Source organism: Sciurus carolinensis, chromosome 4 (genome assembly GCF_902686445.1).
Source record: "Sciurus carolinensis chromosome 4, mSciCar1.2, whole genome shotgun sequence".
Taxonomy (NCBI): domain Eukaryota; kingdom Metazoa; phylum Chordata; class Mammalia; order Rodentia; family Sciuridae; genus Sciurus; species Sciurus carolinensis.
Window position 1 is genome coordinate 13,252,179 of NC_062216.1, and position 22,743 is coordinate 13,274,921.

A 22,743-nucleotide genomic window follows, 5' to 3' on the forward strand; every position below is an offset into this window, starting at 1 on the left:
GGGAAAGAAATGTTCATGGAAATTTCCAAAGGAAAGCACGTTGTACAGTACATAGCACTTTGAAGCAGTGCTTAGAAAACCTGATTTCTAGCCTCTAGTTAACTAGCACCTCTTTGAGGGGTCTTGGACTTAATCACCTCCCTCCTCTCTGCCTCAGTTTCTTTAATTATATAAAAAGAAGTTGGTAATATGACTTTTTAAGTATCTAGCTTTTAAATTTTGAAATTCTGTTTTAATGTGTGTGTGTGTGTGTGTGTGTGTGTGTGCGGCATGTTCACCGATGGATTTACATACACTTATTCTTACAAATAGCTAAAAACTATTAACTAATATTACTACGGTCTAAATGCTTGTGTCCCTTCAAAATCCATATTTGGAAGACCTCACCCAAATGGTTGGAGGTGACTGGGTCGTGGGCATACATCCCTCAGGAATGGGATCAGTGTGCCTAAAAAAGAGGTTAAAGAGAGTTCTCTTGCCTTTCCACCATGTGACAACTCAGAGAGAAAGTGCCAACTCTGGGACAGAAAGCAGACCCTCACCAGATACCATATCTGCTGGTGCCTTGATCTTGGGTGTCTCTGCTTCCAGAAATGTGGGCAATATATTTCTCTTGTTTATTAGCCACCTTGTTTATGGGGTTTTGCTACTGCAACCTGAATGGACTCAGACAAATGTCCTATACAATGAACTGAAGGTTATTGATCATGCTCTATACTAGATGTTCAAAAGATACAAATAAAAACACGTGCTGTTCTTGTTTTCACTTTATAGTCTTTCATTGCACAATAATGCTATGTAATATTGCAGACAGAGACTTCGTCACAAGAAAAACCTGAAGGTCAGAGATTATAATAGACTCCATGGCAGAACGGCTGTTACTGCGGCTCATAGCTCTTTCACGTTATAATCCCTATGTTAGTGAAAAAAAATAACTTCCAAAGAGAGATAGAATGTCCATTTATAACAAAACTAATGGAACTCCTTTAATGTGCTCATTTTATTCATATGGATTTTGAAATATTCCTGGATTTATAAAATTATAATGGAAAGACTAACATTCTCTATCAGAGTATTATATAAAACTTGTGTCACTAAAATACCAATGGCAAATCTACAGGCATCACAATTAACTATGTAGTTCTTAATTAAATAAATAAATGGACCCTTTTTAATAAGTACTAGCTTCCAAGTTTTAGGTCTGAAGACCAAACTGGACACAGTAGCAGGGAAGTAAAGCCACACAGGAAAAGAAACACAAAACTTCATGCTTGTGATAATCTCTTGGAAAAAATCATGCAGACAGCACTGACTAGAAGCTTTGATACTTGGGAAAAGATCAGATGAGCAAGGGAAACACAGTTCACAGGTCTAGTGCCTGCTGAACGTGAACGGAGGCTGTCTTGGTATGGCATTACATGGCACATGCCCTCCTGGTGTGTAGCAGGATCAACTATTCTCACGTGCTAAATCATTTCCTGTCCTTGCAGATAACTGTATCTAACACACCAATGAGCTTTACTAATCACCTTACGTTAATCTGTACATGATGCTACTTTGTGTTCTGAACTCCACTGGTTTACTTTCATTATTCATTGATAGTTTTTTCTTTTAATAAAACATTTCTTTTCTCATTTAATAAAGGAAGTACAATTCTCATCATGACATGTCTTGGTGGGAATATATGACAAATTGCACACTTGGTCTCTTTCAAGGGGACATAGAACACTGCAGAATTTAATCTGAACATTTTGGTTAGGTAACATAACATATTTAAAACACAGCCCACCTTCACAATGCTGGAGGAGTAATAGGGCTGGCACATACCCTCTGGATAAGAAATCCCTTGCGCATGTGTGTAGAGCCATTTCCCACTGCAAATGAAAGGCAAATACACTCTTCAATCTAAATTCATAATTAACACAAAAAGCAAATTATAGTGAACCAACACAATCTTCGGGCCTTTGCACATGAAAAGCCCTGTTACTTCTGGAGTTCTAGAACTGAGGATGATCTTAGTTGATACTGAGCTCATTTGAAGCACATGGTATATAAGAGGCACTGAAAGTCTGGCACAGTGGCCCATGCCTGTAATCCCAGTGGCTCCAGAGGCCAAAGCATGAGGATTGTGAGTTTGAAGCCAACCTCAGCAAAAGTGAGGCACTAAGCAACTCAGTGAAACCCTGTCTCTAAATTAAATACAAAATAGGGGATGTGGCTCAGTGGTTGAGTGCCCCTGAGTTCAATCCCCAGTACAAAAAAAAAAAAAAAAAGACACCAAAAAAGCCAATTTTAAGTTGAAATTATTATAAGAAATAGGTTATTTTCTATAAAAAAGAGACAAAACAAAGGTCAAAGTCTTTCTTGACTCTAGTCTACCCTGCATTAGTTCTGGACAAAACTACTTAAATTACAAATAATAAATTAATGAATTAAATTTAAAACTGTTCATGAACAGAAATGAAATGTGGCAAATTCATGCAATTAACTATGACTGAGAGACCTTAAACCTTCAATCGACCAAGAAACTCAGAGAGGATTCGGTGGATATAATCAAACATTGAGAAGAGTTTTCATATAAAAAGAGGTCTATTCCTGTATTGCCTAGGAAGACAATGTCAGATGTGTGTATTATATGAATTCCAACACAGTTTCATTCAGGAAGTACTTTTGGAGTGGGACCAGTTTAAAAAGTGCAAACTTGTGCTAGAGGACAACACCTAGAATATGATGGGATCCAAACACAAGAAACATGGCCAGGTGAGGTGACCCTGTGGCTTTCATTTTTCTTGATCAAGTAGATGCACAGTTTCTTTCTGTACTAGTGCAATGCTCTGCACCTCCATGTCAAGGATCAGTATTTGTGCATCTTGGAGGACCTTAGAATTCTGGCCTTCCTGAACTCTGGAGATCTTGGGAGAATTCCATGAATGGAGATAAAGCACCAGGGAAGGACCATCTGGAGACTGACCTCTTTCATGATCCTTGAGAACAAATGACACTGTGACAATGCCATATAGGTTGTCTGGCCACTGCTAAGTCTATGTGAAGGTAGAAGGGAAGACACATAAGAAACCCAACATGCTAAGTTCCATGTTAAATCCACCCTATCCACTTTCTGCACACTTCCTTTTGTTGTGAGAAGCTACTGGAGAAACATGAAATTCTGTGAAAGTCAAAGTTCACTCACTTATTCCCAGTTGAGTGTTTCTGGACTTATTCATTAAGTATTTTTAAATACATGTACAAACAGGGAGCTAAGGGACTACTCTTGCCCACCATGAAGTTTATGGAGATATTTTACTATTCTTCATTCTTTACAATTTAAGGGCAAAATAGTGTATGAATATCTAAGCCCAAGCCAGATACAGCTATACCCGCAGAGGCATATGCTATGGGTTATCCACGTATGAACACCAAATGTGATATTACCTTGGAAGTCTGGTTCACAACCATCAATCTATGGAAGAACTAGACCTAACCCTTCCCTTGTAGGCTTTGGAAGCTTTGTGTTTCTGGTTTAGTCTGAAAGCTAAAAGCTGAATAACACCAGAAAGAAGATTGGCAGGCTGTTTGCAGACCCTTAGAGAAATACTGACATTATAGTTTGATAATGTAAGGTAAAATGGGTCCTGTTTTAATACTGCAACTGTAGGAGCTGAAAGACACTATCACTTCAAATCATTTTTCTCACAATTTAATATTTCTTAATATATCAATACTATGCTAAACATAAGGCTACATTAAGTTCAGTTCCACAAACTTTTTATCATTTTCCTCTGGGATAAGTATTGTACAAGGTATTTTGAATAATAGTAATGACCAACTGAGGCCCTGTCTTAAAGGGAATTTGTGATTGAGTAGTCGAGAGAAATGCAAACATTTACTTAGGAATATTGAAGCTGTGACTGAATTAACTTATCAGATTATTAGTCCGTCAATTTATACAGTGCAGAAGATGGTCTTGCAGAATGGCCACTGGCTGGGTGCCTAACCTTTGATGAGAAGTGTCCAAAGACACTTTTCCAGAAGGGCAGGTTTTGGTGTAATACTGGGATGGCATAGCAAGAGAGGGTGGAGGGAGATGGTACTGGACTTTTGTAAATAACATACACGGATTCTCAAAGCACTGATGATATTTTCAACTCTGCCCAGGAATATAACAAATTTTCTCTTTCTAGTCTTAATCAATATTAAAAAGAAGGGTTATTAAACAGCCTGCTTAGAACTTTTCTGTGCAGCAAAAAATGACATGTTCCCTTCAGATTGCCCAAAGTCAATTAATTTAAAAGATTTCTTTGTAGTTCGCTTGTTTTGTTTTGTTTTTTAAATGATCTACCTGAGGTGTGCAGGAAAATAGAGTAGTCACATACCTTAGTAACAGAACATGATCAAAATTCCTCCTTTTTTTAAGGTTTGTTTCTTGCCAAGCAGAAAAACGCATTAAGGTAGTTTCTATGTTTGAATCTATTTCTATGTTGTCTCCAGCTGTCCATATTTCAATGCCCACCAATGTTACATGAATATTCAAGGTTTTATAAATCTGTTCAAAGAAGAAATCATTTTTCACAAATTCAAGTGGCTACAAGGATCCTCCATCATTACTGTATTCCTTTATACTTAAAAAAATAGCAATGTAGACTTGTAAGGTACCTAAGAAAATAACACAACTCTTACTTTACAAATTGACATATTGAAGCAGAATGCATATTTTATTGGCCAAGATATTGGGTAAACTTCCATTCTCAACAAAGAATCTTGATCAGTAAGGTCTGATTTTCCTTGAACTATCATAAGCTTCATAGGCGCCGTTCTCAAAATGTGCCTAGAAGAGTTCATTAAAGTGCTGAGGTCATACAACTCCTGAGAACGTGCATTCAGGACAAGTGGAACAGGGCAGTATGAGCACTCTGTTTCTTTCTCTACTTCAGGCCCAGGATTGGCTCAGCACAGGTTAGAATGTTGGTATTTGTATTCAGAAACTTGGCCAAGTCTGCTTGCTTTTTACAACTACCTCTTTTTGTCCGACAAAACTGGGGATTGCTCAAAGCAGGCAGAAATGGTCACCGTCCCTGACTCTCTCACCCCTTTTCCAAACTGCTTCGTGGACACACCTGACTGACAGATGCTTTATGGCAGAGAGAAAAAATGACACAGTGAGACAAACATGAAGATTTTCAGACAAACAAATATGCATCCTATCAGCCTGATATTCCATAAGAGCCAGTTCAAAGTAGCAGTTGAGGAGCAAATGAAAGATGAGCTAGTCACAGAGAATGAAAAACAGCAATGGAAAGGTCACCGGTGCAGTGTTCCTGGAGAAGGTCACTAGTTATTAAGACACTTCAGAGCCATATCATGGCTATGACAATGACTGCATAATTTACTACTTTTCTTAACCTGTAGGATATGAATACACTGAATTTCACATGTTTCCATAATAACCCTGAGAACAAGGTTTCTTTTAACTCACATGAGGTTAGACATCTAGTCATGACCTCAGAATTGACACTGGGTGCTGGTGATTCCCAATTTTTCCTCTTGATCTTGATCCTACAGTGGGAAGAGTGTGGTGAGCTGGGTCCTGCAAAGGCAACATCTTCTAACCTGAGCTTTGTGGATGGGTCTCCATTCACAGGAGGGCTTAAAGTTCATAAAACTGGCGGCAAGAGCAGATGGAAATTATTCTTCATTCTAGAGCTCATTCTGTTGAGTGAGAACATTACCTATACAACAAAAGCCTTGTTTACTTGCTTGAATGCTCACATGGGTCTGAAAACTTTTGGAAAGTTGTAGAAAGTTGAATTACTCTTCACAGTATAGAAAGAACTTTGGAACTTCTGAGATAAAAGAGGTGAAGACATGAGGAAAGATGAAATGAGAGAGATCCTATGAAATAATGTGATTGTGAACTCCGTGGAGGATGAAGGACTGGTCAGAAGTGATATAATGGAAGCTGGGCGTAGTGGTGCCCACACCTATAATCCTAGTGGCTCCAGGAGGCTGAGGCAGGAGGATCCCAAGTCAAAACCAGCCTCAATAACTTAGTGAGTTCCTAAGAAACTTGCAAGACCCTGTCTCAAAATAAAAAATAAAAAGGGATGGGGATGTGACTCAGTGGTTAATTGCCCCTGGGTTTAATCCCTGCTATGCATCCCTAAAAAAAAAGAAAAAGTGATATGGTGGGAAGGCTTAAGGGCTTTTAGGAGTCATTGCTTTGTAACATAATGCACTATGTGACCCCCTGCCTCAAATCTAAAATGTAAAACTTTAGTAAGAATTTGGCAATAGTTTCATGTTTATGCTTACTACAATGAACATATTTTTAACTCCTAGAACTCAAGATGAAGGTCAATGTAATGGAAGAAAGGGTAAATAGAAAATCCTTCTGCCCTTGGAGGTGAGGCAGGAATTGTCCTGAGCCCAGCTGAGGTCTCCCATCCACGAAGAGGAGAGTGGACATTAGAACCATCCAACTAGGGACACTTGCACAGGGCTTCCCTGAGGCTGAGGACAGGGCAGGATAAGAGGATGCTCTGAGCCCCACACCAGGCTAGCAGCACCAAGTAGTGATCAACAGATCACCACTAAGATGAGACAGAAGTGCGAAGGGAGATCTGGGTTCTGGCACCAAGGAAGGCACCACGTTGAGCGGGGACAAGAAGACAGACAAACAACTTCCAGCAGCTCCATTTCTAACAAGATGAGTTCCATTTAACAGCTAAGGGCCTAGTAAAGAAGTGTGTTGTGTACAGGTAAAGACGGTTTCCTTATTTTTACCAACATTTACATAACGCTCACTATCTAATGGAACGTGGAGGAACACACCAAAGGGCAGGGAAATACAGCCTGCTGTTCAAGAGCAGAGTTGACAGCACTGGACTCATAGGCGACCTATGTGTTGAAACTGATAAGAATTTAAATTTATCACTAGGAACATGTGAAGGCTCTAGTGGAAAAGAGGATTGGGGTTGGTGGAGTTTTAAGATGGCCCCAGGGATTTCTGTCTTCTGATACAAACACCCTGGTACCTTAAATGTCGACAGGTTTTCTAGAAACAAAGGTGGCCCAGCTTATACTTGCGAGAAATGTGGGCACTTCAGGTCCACAACTCTGCTGTACCCAAACTGGTGTAAAGTACATTGAGAGGTCAGACATGGATGTTGTTTATGATGTTTGTAGTGACTTGTTATTCAGAAATTAAAAACAAGTCCAGTGAAAGACATGCTTGAGGGGCTGGGGTTGTGGCTCAGGGGTAGAGCGCTTGCCTCGCCTGTACGAGGCACTGGGTGCTCCATCCTCCGCACCACAGAAAAATAAATAAATAGAAAATAAAGATATCGTGTCCATCTACAAATAAAAAAATATTTTAAAAGCATGCTTGGAAAGATTCGAATTTCAGTACAGAGGTGGAAACTATAAGAAAGAATGAACAGACATGATAGAATAAATATACAGAGGTAAAGATAAAGCATGCCTTTGATAAGCATGTGAGAAGGCAAGACACAGTTAAGGAAAGAATCCCTGTGACTCTACAGAAATTACCCAAATTGAAAGACAAGGAGTAAAGCAACAGAAGACAAGGTTCAATGGTTTGAGGGGGAAAATCACAGGGTCTAATATGCATATAATTGAAATACCAGAAGGAGAAGAGAGAGAGAATAAAGCAGAAGAAGTATTTGAAGAGAACATGGTCAAGAACTTTCAAAACTAATAGAAAACAATGAATCACAGATCCAAGAGGCTCAGAGAATTCAAGCAGTATAAATAGCTCTCTCTCTCTCTCTCTCACACACACACACACACACACACAGACACACACACATACTCACAGACTTTGATATGGTATGTTAAAGGAACACACAGATCAAATAGCATTTTGCCCAACGGCCAAACCTAAGATTTTGGCTAACAAAGCAAAGTGTCATTGGATTGTAACTCAAAGTATAAAACAAATATTCATGAGTCCACACTGCTATACAACAACGACTGAAGAAACAAATTAATGGAGTAAAAGAGAGTACCTCTTGTGTGGGATCCCAAGTAATTGATGTAGGTTCTCTACTCTCAAGGAGAGGAAGCATGACTCTCCACTGCTGAAGTGTGAGCTGTGAACAGTGACCCTCTTGCAGAGACAAGAGTTGGGTGATGAGTGAGAAAGGAGTGATTTCACCAGGGAGCAACCTGACAACACTAGCCACCAACTTGACACAAGTGGTCTCTATAGAGAACTCGAACCCTCCATGGCGGAATAGTCTCCCCCTGGCCCCAGGGACACTTGAGCATTCACTATGCTATAGCCAATGTTATGGTTTAGATCTGGAACGTTCCCCAAAATCTCACATGTGAAGCATTCCAGAGGTAGGACTCTGGAAGGACTTGGATCATAAGGACTCTGATTTCATCAGTAAATTAATGCATTTAATCAGTGAATTAATCCATTCTGATGAATCCATCAAGTGGGTCCATCCATTGATAGCTGAAGGGACTCTAGTAGGGGCTGGAACCCAGTTGGAGGGTAGGTCTCTGAGGGTGTGCCCTGGAAAGGTTTATCTTGTCCTTGACCCCTTGTGTATTCTCTCTCTTAATCTCTCTTTCTCTCCTTCTCTGCTACCATGAGCTGAGCAGCTTTCCTTGACTACACTCTTCTGCCATGATGTCCACCTCAGTCCCAAAGAACAGGAGCCAGCTGACCAAGGACTGAACCTCTGAAATCCTGAGCCAAGTAAATCTTTCCTCCTCTAAGTTGTTCTTGTCAGGTATTTTGGTCATAGTGGTGAAAAACTGACTAACACAACCAGATTCCGGGCCAAGGAAAAACAAACAACAATTTTAAAAGACTTGAAACCAGACAAAATAATCTCTAATTCTAATGGAATGACAAATAAAAATCTATAACAAAACGCAAAAAAGTCCTAGAGTATTTGCAAATTAAATAACATACTATCTATAACCATGGAAACAGAAAGCCATAAAGAATTATCAATATTTTAACTGAATGAAAATTAAAAATAAAATATAAATCCTTGGGAAACAACTAAGGAAGCATACCCATGACTTATTGCCCAGGATTCCCGCATCTTAGTTATCTACATAAAATAAGTGAAGTTTTGTGTTCACCCACAGAGTGGCATTCAAATTTTACAGCAGTTGTTTTCATAGCAAAAACTATAACCAGATAAAGTTTTCCTCAACTGATGAATGAGTAACCACTAGCCCTTCCTTCCAGCATCTTCTCATGGTGACTCACTATCCCAGTAATAGAGCTGGGGTGTCTAAGGAGGGAGCAAAGAGAGCTGTGTGCAATTCGCAATTTGTTTAAGAGTTATAATTCATTAAAATTTAGAAAAATGGTCATCTTAATAGATTTTACTGAAATAGCTACCCTGATTTCTGTGCCAAACCATGGGCAGTAAATTTTAGCTTGAAAAGACATTTTTCGTACCAGGTCATAGAGCACATCAGACTCAGTTAACAGGTGATTGGTTTTCAAATGTTTTATACATTGCTTCATCAACTGTGTGATTAGAGATCAATATTGAAACTTACTTGACTATTAAATGTTATCAATGTGGAAAATCAAAAACTCAGAGCTGTGGTTTGTTGTTACAATTTTTTCAATAGATTTTTTTTGTGGGAGGCGTACCAGGAATTGAACTCAGGGGCACTCAACCACTGAACCACATCCCCTGCCCTCTTTTGTATTTTATTGAGAGACAGGGTCCCACTGAGTGGCTTAGCCTCCCGTTTTTGCTGAGGCTAGCTTTGAACTCACAATCCTCCTGCCTCAGCCTCCCAAGCAGCTGGGATTATAGGTGTGCACCACCGTGCCCGGCTCAATAGGTTTTTGCCAGTCATTTTACTTGATGAATTTTTGTGATGTAGACTCTCACCATATCAAGGTTATGACAAGAATCCAATAGAGAGCAGCCCTAAGATGTTCTTTGTATTTTCAGCATGATTCAAACTATCGCAAACCTTACCATGTTGACAAAATTGACCATTCCCCAAATTCGGTTCCTTAGTTTATAGTGAGGGTGACTGTTCCTGCGATACTGGAAATAAAAACATTGTATCAACAATCTTTCACAGTAGGAGTTTCCCAAAAGCTCAATAAAATGCTCCATCCATCATGAACAGTTATGAAGAAAAAAATCATTGAACAATGAAGAAAGAGGGCTCCTTCCTGTCAACTAAAACCTGGACACTGTGGAGAGAGAAACTTCTAATGTGAAACCACTAGATCCAGCAGGCTATGAAGACATGCTTTGGCCTAGCACTACCTTGAGACTTTCTTTTCAGTTTTATCCTCATTTCACTTTACATTATATTTCATGACACTGACCTATTTAACCCACTGACCATTAGTAGTGTGCATTTTTATGTTGAGATCACACCTATTAAAACTATAACAACCACTGTGTTGCAAACAACAGGAACTTTAGCAGCCTTCTTGACTCCAAGGTGATCTCAAATTATGGATCATAGCAGCAAAACACACCCTGGAGCCAGAGATGTTCTGCAGAGGGGCAGGCAACTGCAGCTTTCCCAGGAAAACATAGGAAAGCAAAGAGAACTTTGCAGCTCCAGTCATTCTGGGCTTAGTTGTCTTTTTGTGCTATTTAGGTAGACCTTACTATCAAATATCAATTCAATGTACTTACTAACAACACAGTATTCTGTCAAGATACATGCATGTGGTCAAACGTTTTCATTAGAAAAATAAAGACTAAAGATGTTTTTTGTGAATTCTGCAAGTATCCTCTAGTTACCATTCCATTGATCTCCTGTTATCCTAAATATCTCAACACTTCCAAGATATAGCTCCAGAATCTTCAATTTTCATCTACCACTTTCTACCACTTCCTCTACATACTACACTCTGATTTCAACTACTGCTGCTATTTCACTGAAACTAGTCCTGATAACCCACATATATCTTCTTAATTATCCAATGTATTGAACCCCTTTCCCTTCTCTTTCTGGTCATTTTGTTCATATTTAATACTAACCATCTTCTATTCAAGAAATTTCTTAGCACTGGGCATGGTGGTACATGCCTGTAATCCCAATGGCTCAGGAGGCTGAGGCAGGAGGATTGAGAGTTCAAAGCCAGCCTCAGCAAAAGCCAGGTGCTAAGTAACTCAGTGAGACCCTGTCTCTAAATAAAATACAAAATAGGGCTGGGGATGTTAGTCTCAGTGCCCCTGAGCTCAATCCCTGGTTACCCACGCCACCAACCCCTGCCAAAAAAAGAGAAATTTCATAGCACTTTGGTTTCTGCTACTCCATATACTCTTAGTGATTCACTGTGAATTCCTCTTTTCCCATCATCCCCTTAAATTTTGGATGGTAAGTATATTTCACACCAGGATTCCCACTGATCAACTGGTAGAGACTGCCTAAAATACACTGTAGAGAAAGATTCTGAGGCTGTCTCAGGGATTATGAGAATACAGCACTTGACCATCAGTGATTTCCAACTAGAGGGCAGAGGGACAGCAGGGGTAGGTGTCAGCTTTGCACTCTGTCAAAACTTTCTCCATCTGTGCTTTATTTTAAGTAGTATTCCTTTCTTCCAATCATGATATTATCTTTGTCTGAAAATTTAGGTAACATAATTATTTTTTCATTAGTCTTTCGAATATAGCATTCTAAAAACTCAAGTCTTTTTCTTTTGCTTAAAAAGTGTGCTCTGTGTGTGATTTGTTAATAGGGAATCCTGTCTTTGTTTCAGTTAATATTTAAGGAGTTTATTTTGTTACATTTTCCCCCCCTCATTTTCAATACTCTAATTTTTCTACATTGTTATCTGGTTTATTTAGTCCTCTTTATTTCTGGAAAATTCTCAAGAATTCTCAAAGAGTATCTGTCATCCAGTAATCCACATTCTCTGCAATCTTTTATTCTGCATTTGATGTCTCATATTACCCCAGTTTTCAACTGTACTTCTCTGTGCTCAACAAGTGGTGGATTCCCTGACTCCTCCATCCTCCAGTGCACTGATTCTCTCTTCACCTATGTCTAATCTGTTGTTTCATTTATTCAAGTATATATGCATTTTCCTTTTAAGGATGTGGGATACTTTTTCAAGGAAACCAGCTATTTTTTACAGTCTCTTCTAATTCTTTCATTGTAATTTCTATTCTTTTCACTTTTAGATCTCCAATAACTGTAAACCTATACTTTCATGATGCAGAATGATTTGAAGTATCATTGGATAATTGACAGTTCTCAGTAGCCTTAGTCTCCTCTTCACTATGCTGACTGACCTTTCCTCATGGAATTCATTTTATCGTGGATGATTACAGTGTCTTTATAGGGCATTTTTTAACTTGGGCTCAAGTTGTTTACCAGAAAGATCTCTAGTCAATTTTTATGCTGAAAGCATGTCTGTAGCTAACCAAAAAACAAAATCAAAAAAATCACCAAACACCATGCTTTGTCTTTGTGTGTGGTGCAGGCTTAGAATTTCTGTTTCTCTTGGGTGATATTTTCCCTTCCAATGGCTATGGGCAAACCAAACTTCCTTTAGCCTTTACAATTTCGATGGAGATTTTCTAGTTTCCTTTTTGGAGATAGGGCAGTCCTTTCCAGCTCTGAGAATTATGGAGAGGACTCATCCCAAAGGCCAGTCTTTTGCTTGCAAGGAGGTTAATTCCTCACTCCTTACACCAATACTCTATATGTCATGGGTCACCAAGGCTTTGAGTTTTACTTCCTATTCTGAAGGAGATCTTCTTAATTTTTAATATCTGGAAATGTTCAATGTTTTCTTTTGAGATCGACTATAGATTGTGGACAAGTTTTCAATGTTGTTCAGCATCTCCATATGTTCACAGTCGGGAGGAGGGTTCTAGTTTGGATTAGTCTGCTACAATATCGAAAGACCTAAATCACCTCTTATATGCATATATTTTGAGAAGTTAAAACAGAATTTGGAGACCAGAATGGCACTCTGATTAGAATACTTCTTCTCTGGGTTGGAATCATAGCTACAGTTTCATGAGGATGAATGAAAAGTGAAAATGTTCATCTGAAAACTTACCACGTAATCATCTGCAACAACGAACAGCTCCAAATACTTTGGTTCATGGACGTTCTGGAAATTGATGGAAAATTCGATGAAGTATGTTAACATTTTTTTACCTTAACATTGAATTTCTGAAAAGCTAATGTTTTCAAGTTAAGAAAATTAATTTTACTGACAATGGAAAGTGAAGTAAATGAGCATATCTAATAATCCTGAATTGACATTCCAAATTTGACTACCCTTTCCTTTGTTGAGTTTTTAAGGTTAAATAAGAGTAAAAATATAATAGTGAATCCCATGCTTAATACTTAAGGTTTTTTTTCTTTTCTTTCATTTACAGAGTAAATGGTTCATGAGCAATCTCATAGGAAGCACCCATGTACAGCTGAGAGCTTCCACCAGACTGACTACTAGCACTGACCATGTTCCTCATAATCTCCTTCTGCCTCCCAAACTCCTAATTGCAGTAGTCTCAGGTCCAAAGAAATAGATGAACATTGCTAAATCTAGTTCTCTTATTTCTAGAAAACACCAACACCAGGAAATTCTTCTACAATTTCAGTATAAATGAACTAAGAAGCATGCATATTCTCTGAGGACACATCAGAGGGACATTGTTCAAAGATTTAAGTAAGTCATCCTTTAATGGACTAAGGAATTATCTATTCGCTGAGTTATTCCATCAGGAAACATCTGTCAGGTTTCAGACACTGAACCTTGAACATGAGGTGATAAATAGGTAGCTTACAAGTTCATAGCAACTAGTTCTTCTGGGTATAAGAACTAGTTTTCTATACAGCTAGTTATATAGAAAAACCTAAAAACACAAGGACTCTGCAAGCATCCCATCAGAAACCGACCTTGTTATTATCATAATCATCCTTAAGCATCAGAACATTTGGCCTGAGGGAAGGGGAGGATTGGGCTTGTCATCGACTGTCCCCCAAGTGGCCGGGGAGGCAAGGAGACACATTATCTAGGACAGGACACTGAAAATTTCAGTCTTCTACAGAGAGGGCTGCAGACATGGCCATTTTTGGACACAAGTGAAACGAATTGAGATGTGCTCTACAGAATGACACCTTCAACATTGTTTTAAAGCAAAAGTTTAAACTTCAAATCCAGACAATGGAGTATCAGATTCCGATGCCCACACACACCCACTGGCTTGCCTCGTACTCTCCAGAGCCTACGGGAAAGGGGGCTGCTTCACCTGGGGTGAAAGATGTCATCAGAGACCACTCACTTCCAGCTTGTAGTTTCCCTTGTATGGAGCGTCCGTTGGAACAGCATTCTTGGTAAAATTGAACTCGGCACAAGTATGATTGGCAACACGCGGCACCTTGGCATTGTATTTGAACACCAAATGCTCCCCCTCATCTGAGAATTTCACAGGTTCGATGAGATACCTCTGATCGCGAACTCTGAAGAATCCCCTGAGGAAATAGAATCACTGCATGCATTCAAGATCTAGAAGTATCTTATTCTCTTTTATTGACTTTATCTTTTGAAGAATGGGAATTTACAAAGTTAAGACTTCATGAACAGGGAGTCAGGGTTTCTGGGTGGTAAAGAAGCGAGATAGCACGTGGGCTTTGATTGAATTAAGAACTTTTTCTAAGGGGTCAACTTACACGGATTTTCAGAAGTTTGACAATCTCATTTTCGCTTTGAACATAGGTAGAGTACTAATTCCCACCACGGTGGTTTCAGGTTTTGTAGAAAGTTTGTGTGTTCCTTTGTCTATGTATTAAGTGTAGAGTAAACATATGAAGATACAAAACTACCTTGGGGTAATTTTGTGACTAAAGGTGTTCTCATTCTTAAAAATGCTAAAACAAGGAAAAGCCTTGTAAGTGAAGACAAAAGGTCCCTGTTCTACCCTCTGTCTCCCGACCTCTTCCTTCTTTGTCCTTAAGTCCAAGATCTATGGAGAACTGCCTCTGACTTTTTACTCTTTGGAGATCATAAACAGTCAGGCGAGGTGGTGCATACTTGTAATCCCAGCAGCTCGGGAGGGAGGCTGAGGCAGGAGGATTTCAAGTTCAAAGCCAGCCTCAGCAAAAGTCAGGCACTAAGCCACTCAATGAGACTCTGACTCTAAATAAAATACAAAATAGGGCTGGGAATGTGACTCAGTGGTCGAGTGCCCCTGAATTCAATTCCCAGGACCCATCCCCTAAAAAGATAGCATAAACACAGGCTAATTGAGTAAAAATTCTAACTCACTAAAGTGCCATGGTGTAGTGGGAACTCAAAACTAGCACTCAAGAGACCTGGATTTTGGACTCAGTTCACCACGAGCAAATTGAACATTCAGGAGCAAGTCTCTGATGCAGTGTCCTGGTCTCTAACACAGGAGCACAGACTAGATTTCCAGGAGACCTCAGCTCTGAATCCTTTGATCATACATTGCAAATCTCATCTCACTAGGGTGTGCATTGGAAATCTTTTTGTTAAAAATGAACATAAATCACAGGCTAGAGCTCATACTCACTGGCTAAAAATATACTATAACCCTTTATCCATTATTTTTTTTTTCTTTAGAGAGTTAGTGAAAAGAAATAAGTAAAGTAGATCTCTTTAAACATTTATAGGAAAAGTTATAAAAGAAATAGGAAGCCATGAGTGGTGGCATATGCCTGTAATCCCAGTGACTTGGGAGGCTGAGACAGGAGGATAGTAAGTTTGAGGCCAGTCTCAACAACTTAGTGAGGCCCTTAGCAACTTAGTGAGACCCTGTCACAAAATGAAAAATAGAAAGGCCTGGGGGTATAGCTCAGGGGTAGAGCATTGCTGGGTTCAAATCCCAGCATGAAAAGAAACAACAACAACAACAAAAAAAAATTAAAAAAGAAAGAAGAGGGAAGATACTCTACCTTACCTTAGACCATTGCATGTGCTGATACTGGCTGCAGAATCAAATTCATGTATAACGGATCCTTGGTAAAAACAGTGGTCCTAAAGTAGAGGAAGAATCTATTAATGTACGTACAAATATCAATATTGTATACATATTACTATCTGATTATTTTCCTTTCAGACATGTCTGTAATTCATTCATAGGTTCCATATTTTCCTGTGCATTCTTCATTACATTCTTTCACTTGGAAACATTTGAGTCTGCTTTAGAGACCATGGAACTTAATTACATAATTACTTTGTGTAAAACCCAGTATGGATTCTTTCCTCACAGATTTAATGGTCTATGAGGTGATGATACCAGCTTCAGATATGCAGCCCTTTTCTTTATAAATACCATCCCCTTGATTCATCCTCATATCTTTGCCACACGAACACTCTTGTGTTAATGTTACAGTTTTACCTGCTGCCTAGGAAATCGAGCCAAGTTCCTGATGCTCGCTATAATAAGATCCTGCTTCCCCACCAGTTCCCTTCCTGCCCTTCTCTCCAGCCTCTACTTCAATCCTGCCGGCAACCTCACGACTCCTCGTGGTGTTTTGCTCTTGACGAGCTTGTCGGGTGATTGCTCTTCCCATCATTTCCACCTGTTCAACTCCTGCCTGTGCATGAGCGAGTCACGACCCCCACAGGATGATCATCAGCCCATGCATAAAAGAATGTCACCCAGTTTTCCTCTGGTTCTATGTCCTAGGATGACATGATGACTGAGATCTCACAGAGGTTGGCGTTTGCTTCAAATAGAGGAAATAACTTTTTAAAAGCATATTTATGGTAAGAGGGACTTATATTGTTCTTGTCTCCAGGGTTCAGACAGTATGTTCTGGAAGGGGAATGAAGGAAGAAATATAATCTATATCCACTAGAATAATAGTGATCAAAACAAATTCATTTGGAAAATGGGAAGAGACCTCGATCCCTTTAACTTAAGTAAATCCCACCAGGATGCTTTATGCTTCTTTGGGGTTCTGTTTCACTCTTCCCTCCAGACTCAGCACTGTATTGAACGTAGAGAAGTTAGTTTAGTAAAGGAAGATACATTACGACATCATTTGCTAGTGAAAGGTGTATCATTTCTATTCTGGTCTTATGCAGAGAGATGAATCTATTTGGGATTTAGTTCTGTTGCAGTACTTTTTGGAGTAGTTTGTAAGGCTAGAATTGAGTTTCAGAATCACATCAGGAAATATTAGTTTCGGAAAAGAGGCCCAGAAAGGTTCTGTAAGATACCGTGATTGGAGGATGCCGGATGAGCTTTTCTTTTTTCACAGTGTAGAAGGTTTCACTGTAATTTGAGGATAGGAACTGCCTAAAAACAGAGAGTAGAGAGGAAGTGAGAATAATTCATTCTAAAACTCTAAAAGATAGAAGCAATCATGTGATGAGTAGCCTCCAGACCACTTTGGAATATTAGCAAAACAAACAAATGAAATTTCAAAGTCAGGTGTATCAATTATAACATGCAATGTTAATGGATTAAACATCCCAATTGAAAATCAGAGATTTTTGTCAGAAGTCATTAAATATCACGATTCAACTAACTGCCATCCTACAAAATGCACATTTTAAATATAAAGACAGGGGCATAGTAAAAAAGTGAATAAAAAATAGTTTATTGTGCAAATAGGTAAACATAGGAAGTCTGCACATAATATCAGGTAACAAAACGTAAAATTTGTGAATACTATCAAACATTTTAAAAAGAAATAATATCTTTTAGAAAATGTAAGATGAGAGAACACTGCCCAACTCATTTTTTAAATTTATTTTTGTACTGGGGATTGAACCCTGGGGTGGTTTATGACGGAGCCCCAAGACCAGTCCTCATTTAAAAAACACTTTTCTTTAGTTTGCTCAAGTTCACATCAAATCTGCAACTCTCCTTCCTCAGCCTCCTGAGCCACTGGAATTACAAGCATGTTTCACAGTACTACCACTAATTTAATATGCACAGAGTAATCTAATGTCAACTTCAACATAGTTTCAAACACCACGAACAAGATGTAGTTTGGACACCACAGTATAATTTAAAATAATGAATAATGGGCAAATAAGTTTTTATTGCAGGAATGCAAGGATGGTTTAACAAATAAAATCAATCAATGTAAATCACATTATTTATGTTTAAATGAATGCTGACAAAACACCTTGAACAAACTTCTCAGAGAACTTTCTTAATCTAATAATGCACATCAATGGCGTATCTATAGATAATGTCATATTAATCACTCAATATTTAACTCTTTCAATAATTAATAGACACTCTTAAAGGGAATAAAAGAACTCAAATTACCAAATATCAGAAATTAACAGGAGATACACTGAAGATTCTATAGACATTAAAAAAATAGCAAGAGAATATTATGAAACATTATGCCAAAAGTGTGGCAACTTAGATGAAATAGGTTTTTCCATGAAAGTTTAAAACTGACACAAAGTAAAACAGAGAATCTGAATGACCTTCAGTCATTTGACAAGGCGATTCTAAATTACATACAGAAACGCAAAGGCCCTGCACTGTGACCCTGGGTAAGCTATTGTTCTTCTATATTTTTATTGATGCATTATAATAATACATAATAGATTCAACGTCATACATGATAAGCTATTTGTTTTAATGTACCTGCTTCATATGGATATTGTAGGAATTAAGGAATAACTTTGATAAAAGGTACACAGAAATCACTCAATACATTTTAACTCTCTTCATGTGGAGAATGTCAAATGTGCAGTCTGAGAATATTATCAGTATGGTTATGCTATTAGGTTGCATTTTCTGCACATTCGTCAAGTGGGGGATTCAGGATGGAGGGATATTTTTCTGTATCTTTTGTTTGTTTGTTTTTGCTAATAGACCTGAGTTTCGACTCTCTAATAGTGGCACTCTTCCACATGACTGAATGATTGATGACAACTCGTGCTTTTACAGTTTGGGGCTCTGTGATAGAGCTATTCTATGTAGAAAGGGTCCACAGGAAAACAGTGGAAATTAACAGCAAAGTTAAGGACTCAGAAAGAGAGTTAGTAGTGGTTCAGCTAGAGAAGATGTCAGGATGAAGCAGATTCTTACAAGTTCTTAGCATACTCTCCAAAGAACTTGGTAGGATATTGATTTTTAAATGACTTAGAAGTCAACGTAAAAAACAAGTTTTTCAAACTTCTCTTATTCTCCTGATTCAAGGAGCACTGATCAACTCACTTCTTAAAGTGATTGGAGTTCAAAGAACCCCAAGTACTCCAAATTAGGAGTTATTTAGAAACTACAGAATGGTGTCTATAGCTGTCTTTAAGCTGTTGAGAGGCAATAGGTTTACATTTGAAGAGGAAGAATTCACATAGTGTAGAGATAACAATGACTTGAAGAATTAACTGGCAGCTTTTAGAAAAACTGGCATATCAGAGATGACTGAATCTGCAAGGTACGGAATGACACCAGGGCCTACCTTGATCTTAGAAGGTGAAGGATTAAGGTCTTTCTGTTTAGTTTTATTTCATACAACAGTTCCTCTTCATATGCTTCCTGAAAAACAAGATCTGTCATGTGACTTCTGCGCATGCTTGGCAGGTGCCTGCTGCAGGGGGCAGTGAGGTGCAGAAGTGGTCACCCATCCCAGCTCCCAGCAGTCCTTTTAAAGATCAAACACTGGGCAAGCTGGACTTAAAGACAGCTAGTATTGTAAGGAAGATTTCACCCAAGTTATTTTATTCTATTTTGGCACTGGGAATTGAACTCAGGGGCACTCAACCACTGAGCCACATCCCCAGCCCTATTTTGTATTTTATTTAGAGACAGGGTCTCACCGAGTTGCTTCTCACCTCGCTGTTGCTGAGGATGGCTTTGAACCCATGATCCTCCTGCCTTAGCCTCCCAAGCTGCAGTTAACCAAGTTATTTTTAATTAAAATTTTCAAAGGACATTTTTCTTTAGAAATGAAATAATAATAAAATACAGATTCTCCCCTCATCCAAGGATATGCAAATTTATGTGTGTCCATACAAACCTCCAAAACACCCAGATCTTGATTTTTTTTTAATTTGTTTTAGTAGTTTTGTATGTGCTGTTTTAGAGTTTCCATTTTCAATTAAGAAATCATGACCATTCCTTACTCTTATAAATGTTCTCTTTCAGAATGTTTTTAAGGCTGCAAAAAAAAAGTGTGAGTGAAACTTCAGTTATTGAATCTGTATCAGTTATCAGAAATTTGGTTTGGATGTTCACTGTAGTGAGTTGCATTGTTGACAAATGCAACTGTAAGGCTTCTGATAAATATTGATAAAATATCCTAAAGGAAGGAAACCCAAATGTAGAACTTCGCCAAAAATTAATACTGGTTTCCATTTGTTTATTTGCAGCATGATATCTATTACTGGTAAGTTGACTTCTTACCAGTAATAGATAGTAAGCAACTTACCAGTCATAGAGATTAGCATTCATAAAGTTTTTTAAACAATGTGATAACTTATTGTGATGTTCTGTTTGATAGCCATTGATATTGGTATTTTTATCTTGTGTGTTTCATTATTTGTCATTTTTTATATGAATTTCCCCTTCGTGTCCATTTCCTATTTTCTTTGGCAGTATTCTGTTTCCTTTTCATTTATAATACTTCTTCATAATTTAAGGGTCACAGGTGTTGGTATTCATTGTACACATTCCTTTGAGGTCATTGTCCATTTATTTGACAGTTGTGACTTCAGACACAGCAATAATAGAGACACAGTGGTGCACAAGCTTTGCAGAGGTTCTAAGTTGGCAAAGAAGATAACCAGATAGGCAGGGAATTGGGTGTGATAGCATCATAACGGGAAAAATAGAGCACTATGCCAGCGTCACAGGCAGGAAACAGCATCTGGGAAGCCCTCAGGTAGAAGAGGACTCTGGCTTGACTGAGGAACACGGAGGGAGAAGTTTGACATTGCCAGAAAATCAAGTGCACCGTGTAGCACAAATGGGAGGGAGAGGTACAGGAAGAAGGTGAACGAGCATAGCCCAGGAAGGTAAAGGCCTGAGACTTCTCCTAAGAGCAACAAGCAAAGGGTTAGGCAGAAACATGCAGCAGCCAGCATGGAATTTCAAACACTAGGTCTGAGAGATCAGTTCGGAGGACAGAGAAGCCCCTTAAAGGCTGTTGGTGGGATGCAGGTGCCTTGGCAGGGGACTACAGAGGCGTAAGTAACTCAAGAGACGTTTGCCTGCTGGAGTCTAGATGTACCTGTGATTGTTTGGCAAGGTAGGTAAACTGGAGGAGCCGAGAGAGCCCAGTGTTGGGGGTATTCAATTTATTTGACTGTCTCACTACTACAAGAGGGTCTGAGGGGCAGTGCTGAGGGGCAGGGGGCTTAGTTTCCTATTTGCTGAATGTGAGGTGTGCACAGTGCAGCCTTTTTTGATGGCAAGTTTAACCCAAAAAAAAAAAAAATAGGACTTATAGTAAAGACATGGAATTAATAGGTGGGCAGGCAAAAAGCTATGTGCTCAATCAGGAAGAGTCGAGTCATGTATTTCAACATCTGTATGGACACGGAGTGTAACACTGGGACAGTGGACATTTTACATCTTTTGAATATTTGAATGTGAAATTTTATTAATCAACAAGAAATGAATATGATGTATATTATTGTTTTCATCTTGTCATTAATATTGTTTTTAATAAATGTATTTTCATTGTAGGATTTTTTTTTAGAGTCAGAGAACATTTGGAAAGACAATAGTACTGAGACATAGTGTGCATGCAGGGTCCCTACTGCTAACATCCTACATCACTCTGAAATTTCTGTCATGACCGATGCGCCAAGATTGATCGATTATTAATTTAAATCCCTATTTATTCAGATTTCTTTCATTTTCACATAACGTCCTTTTGCTCTTCCAGAACCCCTTCCCAGATACCAAACTGCTTATATGTCATGTCTCCTTAGCCTCCTCAACCCGAGACAGTTTCTCAGATTGTCCTAATGCCCCATGACTGACAGTTTCGAGGTATACTCACCAGTTACTTTGTAGGATGCTTCTCCACTTTTTGATGTCTTTCTTTCTGGTTAGACTGCAGTTATGGATTTCAGGGTGAAAAGCACAAGAGAAAGGGCCATTTTGCCACATCATATCCAGAGTCCTTACTATCAGGAGGACTTTGCACTAATGAGATTGGCCTTAATCACCTGGCTCAGGTGGAGTTTGCTACCTCTCTCTTCTGTAAAGTTACTCTTTTCTTTCTCACCATGCTGTATTCTTTATAATAAATCATAATGCACAGCCCAGACTTAGGGGTGGGGATTCAGGCTCCACCTCCTAGAGATGGAAATGTCTATATAAATTATTTAATTCTTCTGGATGAGAGGTTTCTCTATTCTCCCACATTCATTTATTTATATCATGAATCTTAATCTATTCTTTATGTTACAGCACAAGGGCATATTATTTATTTATTCAAATTATCCTAACTTTAGCCCTTGGGGGTTTTTAAAGTGAATTCCTAAGTTTTTTTTGACATGCCTCCATCAATGTGAGTTTGAAGCTTGGTGTGTGTGTGTGTGTGTGTGTGTGTGTGTGTGTGTGTTGTTGGGGGACGTTTCATTTGTTTGAGCACTTTCCAGTACTACAAAATGCGCCAGGCCCATCTTCTGTGTTTCCTGCCCTTAGTCAGGCTTTATATTCATAATGGAAATTTTAATATTAATCTCGACTAAGACTTAAGACAAGAGCTGCCAAGCGAGCCCACTGTGGTAGGAAACTGGTTTTGCACCCTTGAGTCGATACCAACCTTTGACTAGTCCAAATGATGGGAAGG

At 38.8% G+C, this 22,743-nt stretch overlaps 1 protein-coding gene across 5 annotated transcripts in view; it reads right to left on the bottom strand.

Moving 5' to 3' along the window:
• The window catches only part of Adam7 (ADAM metallopeptidase domain 7), a 47,459-nt gene that overhangs the window by 22,602 nt on the left and 2,114 nt on the right, over positions 1-22,743 (bottom strand). For all 5 annotated transcript variants that reach the window (XM_047548832.1, XM_047548830.1, XM_047548828.1 and 2 more), the window contains exons 3-10: positions 19,399-19,475; positions 17,186-17,264; positions 15,918-15,994; positions 14,280-14,469; positions 13,049-13,102; positions 9,984-10,055; positions 4,374-4,543; positions 1,790-1,874 (exon numbers count right to left, since the gene is read on the bottom strand). In XM_047548832.1, the coding sequence (XP_047404788.1) occupies positions 1,790-1,874; positions 4,374-4,543; positions 9,984-10,055; positions 13,049-13,102; positions 14,280-14,469; positions 15,918-15,994; positions 17,186-17,264; positions 19,399-19,475 (804 nt within the window). The remainder of the gene's footprint in view (positions 1-1,789; positions 1,875-4,373; positions 4,544-9,983; positions 10,056-13,048; positions 13,103-14,279; positions 14,470-15,917; positions 15,995-17,185; positions 17,265-19,398; positions 19,476-22,743) is intronic.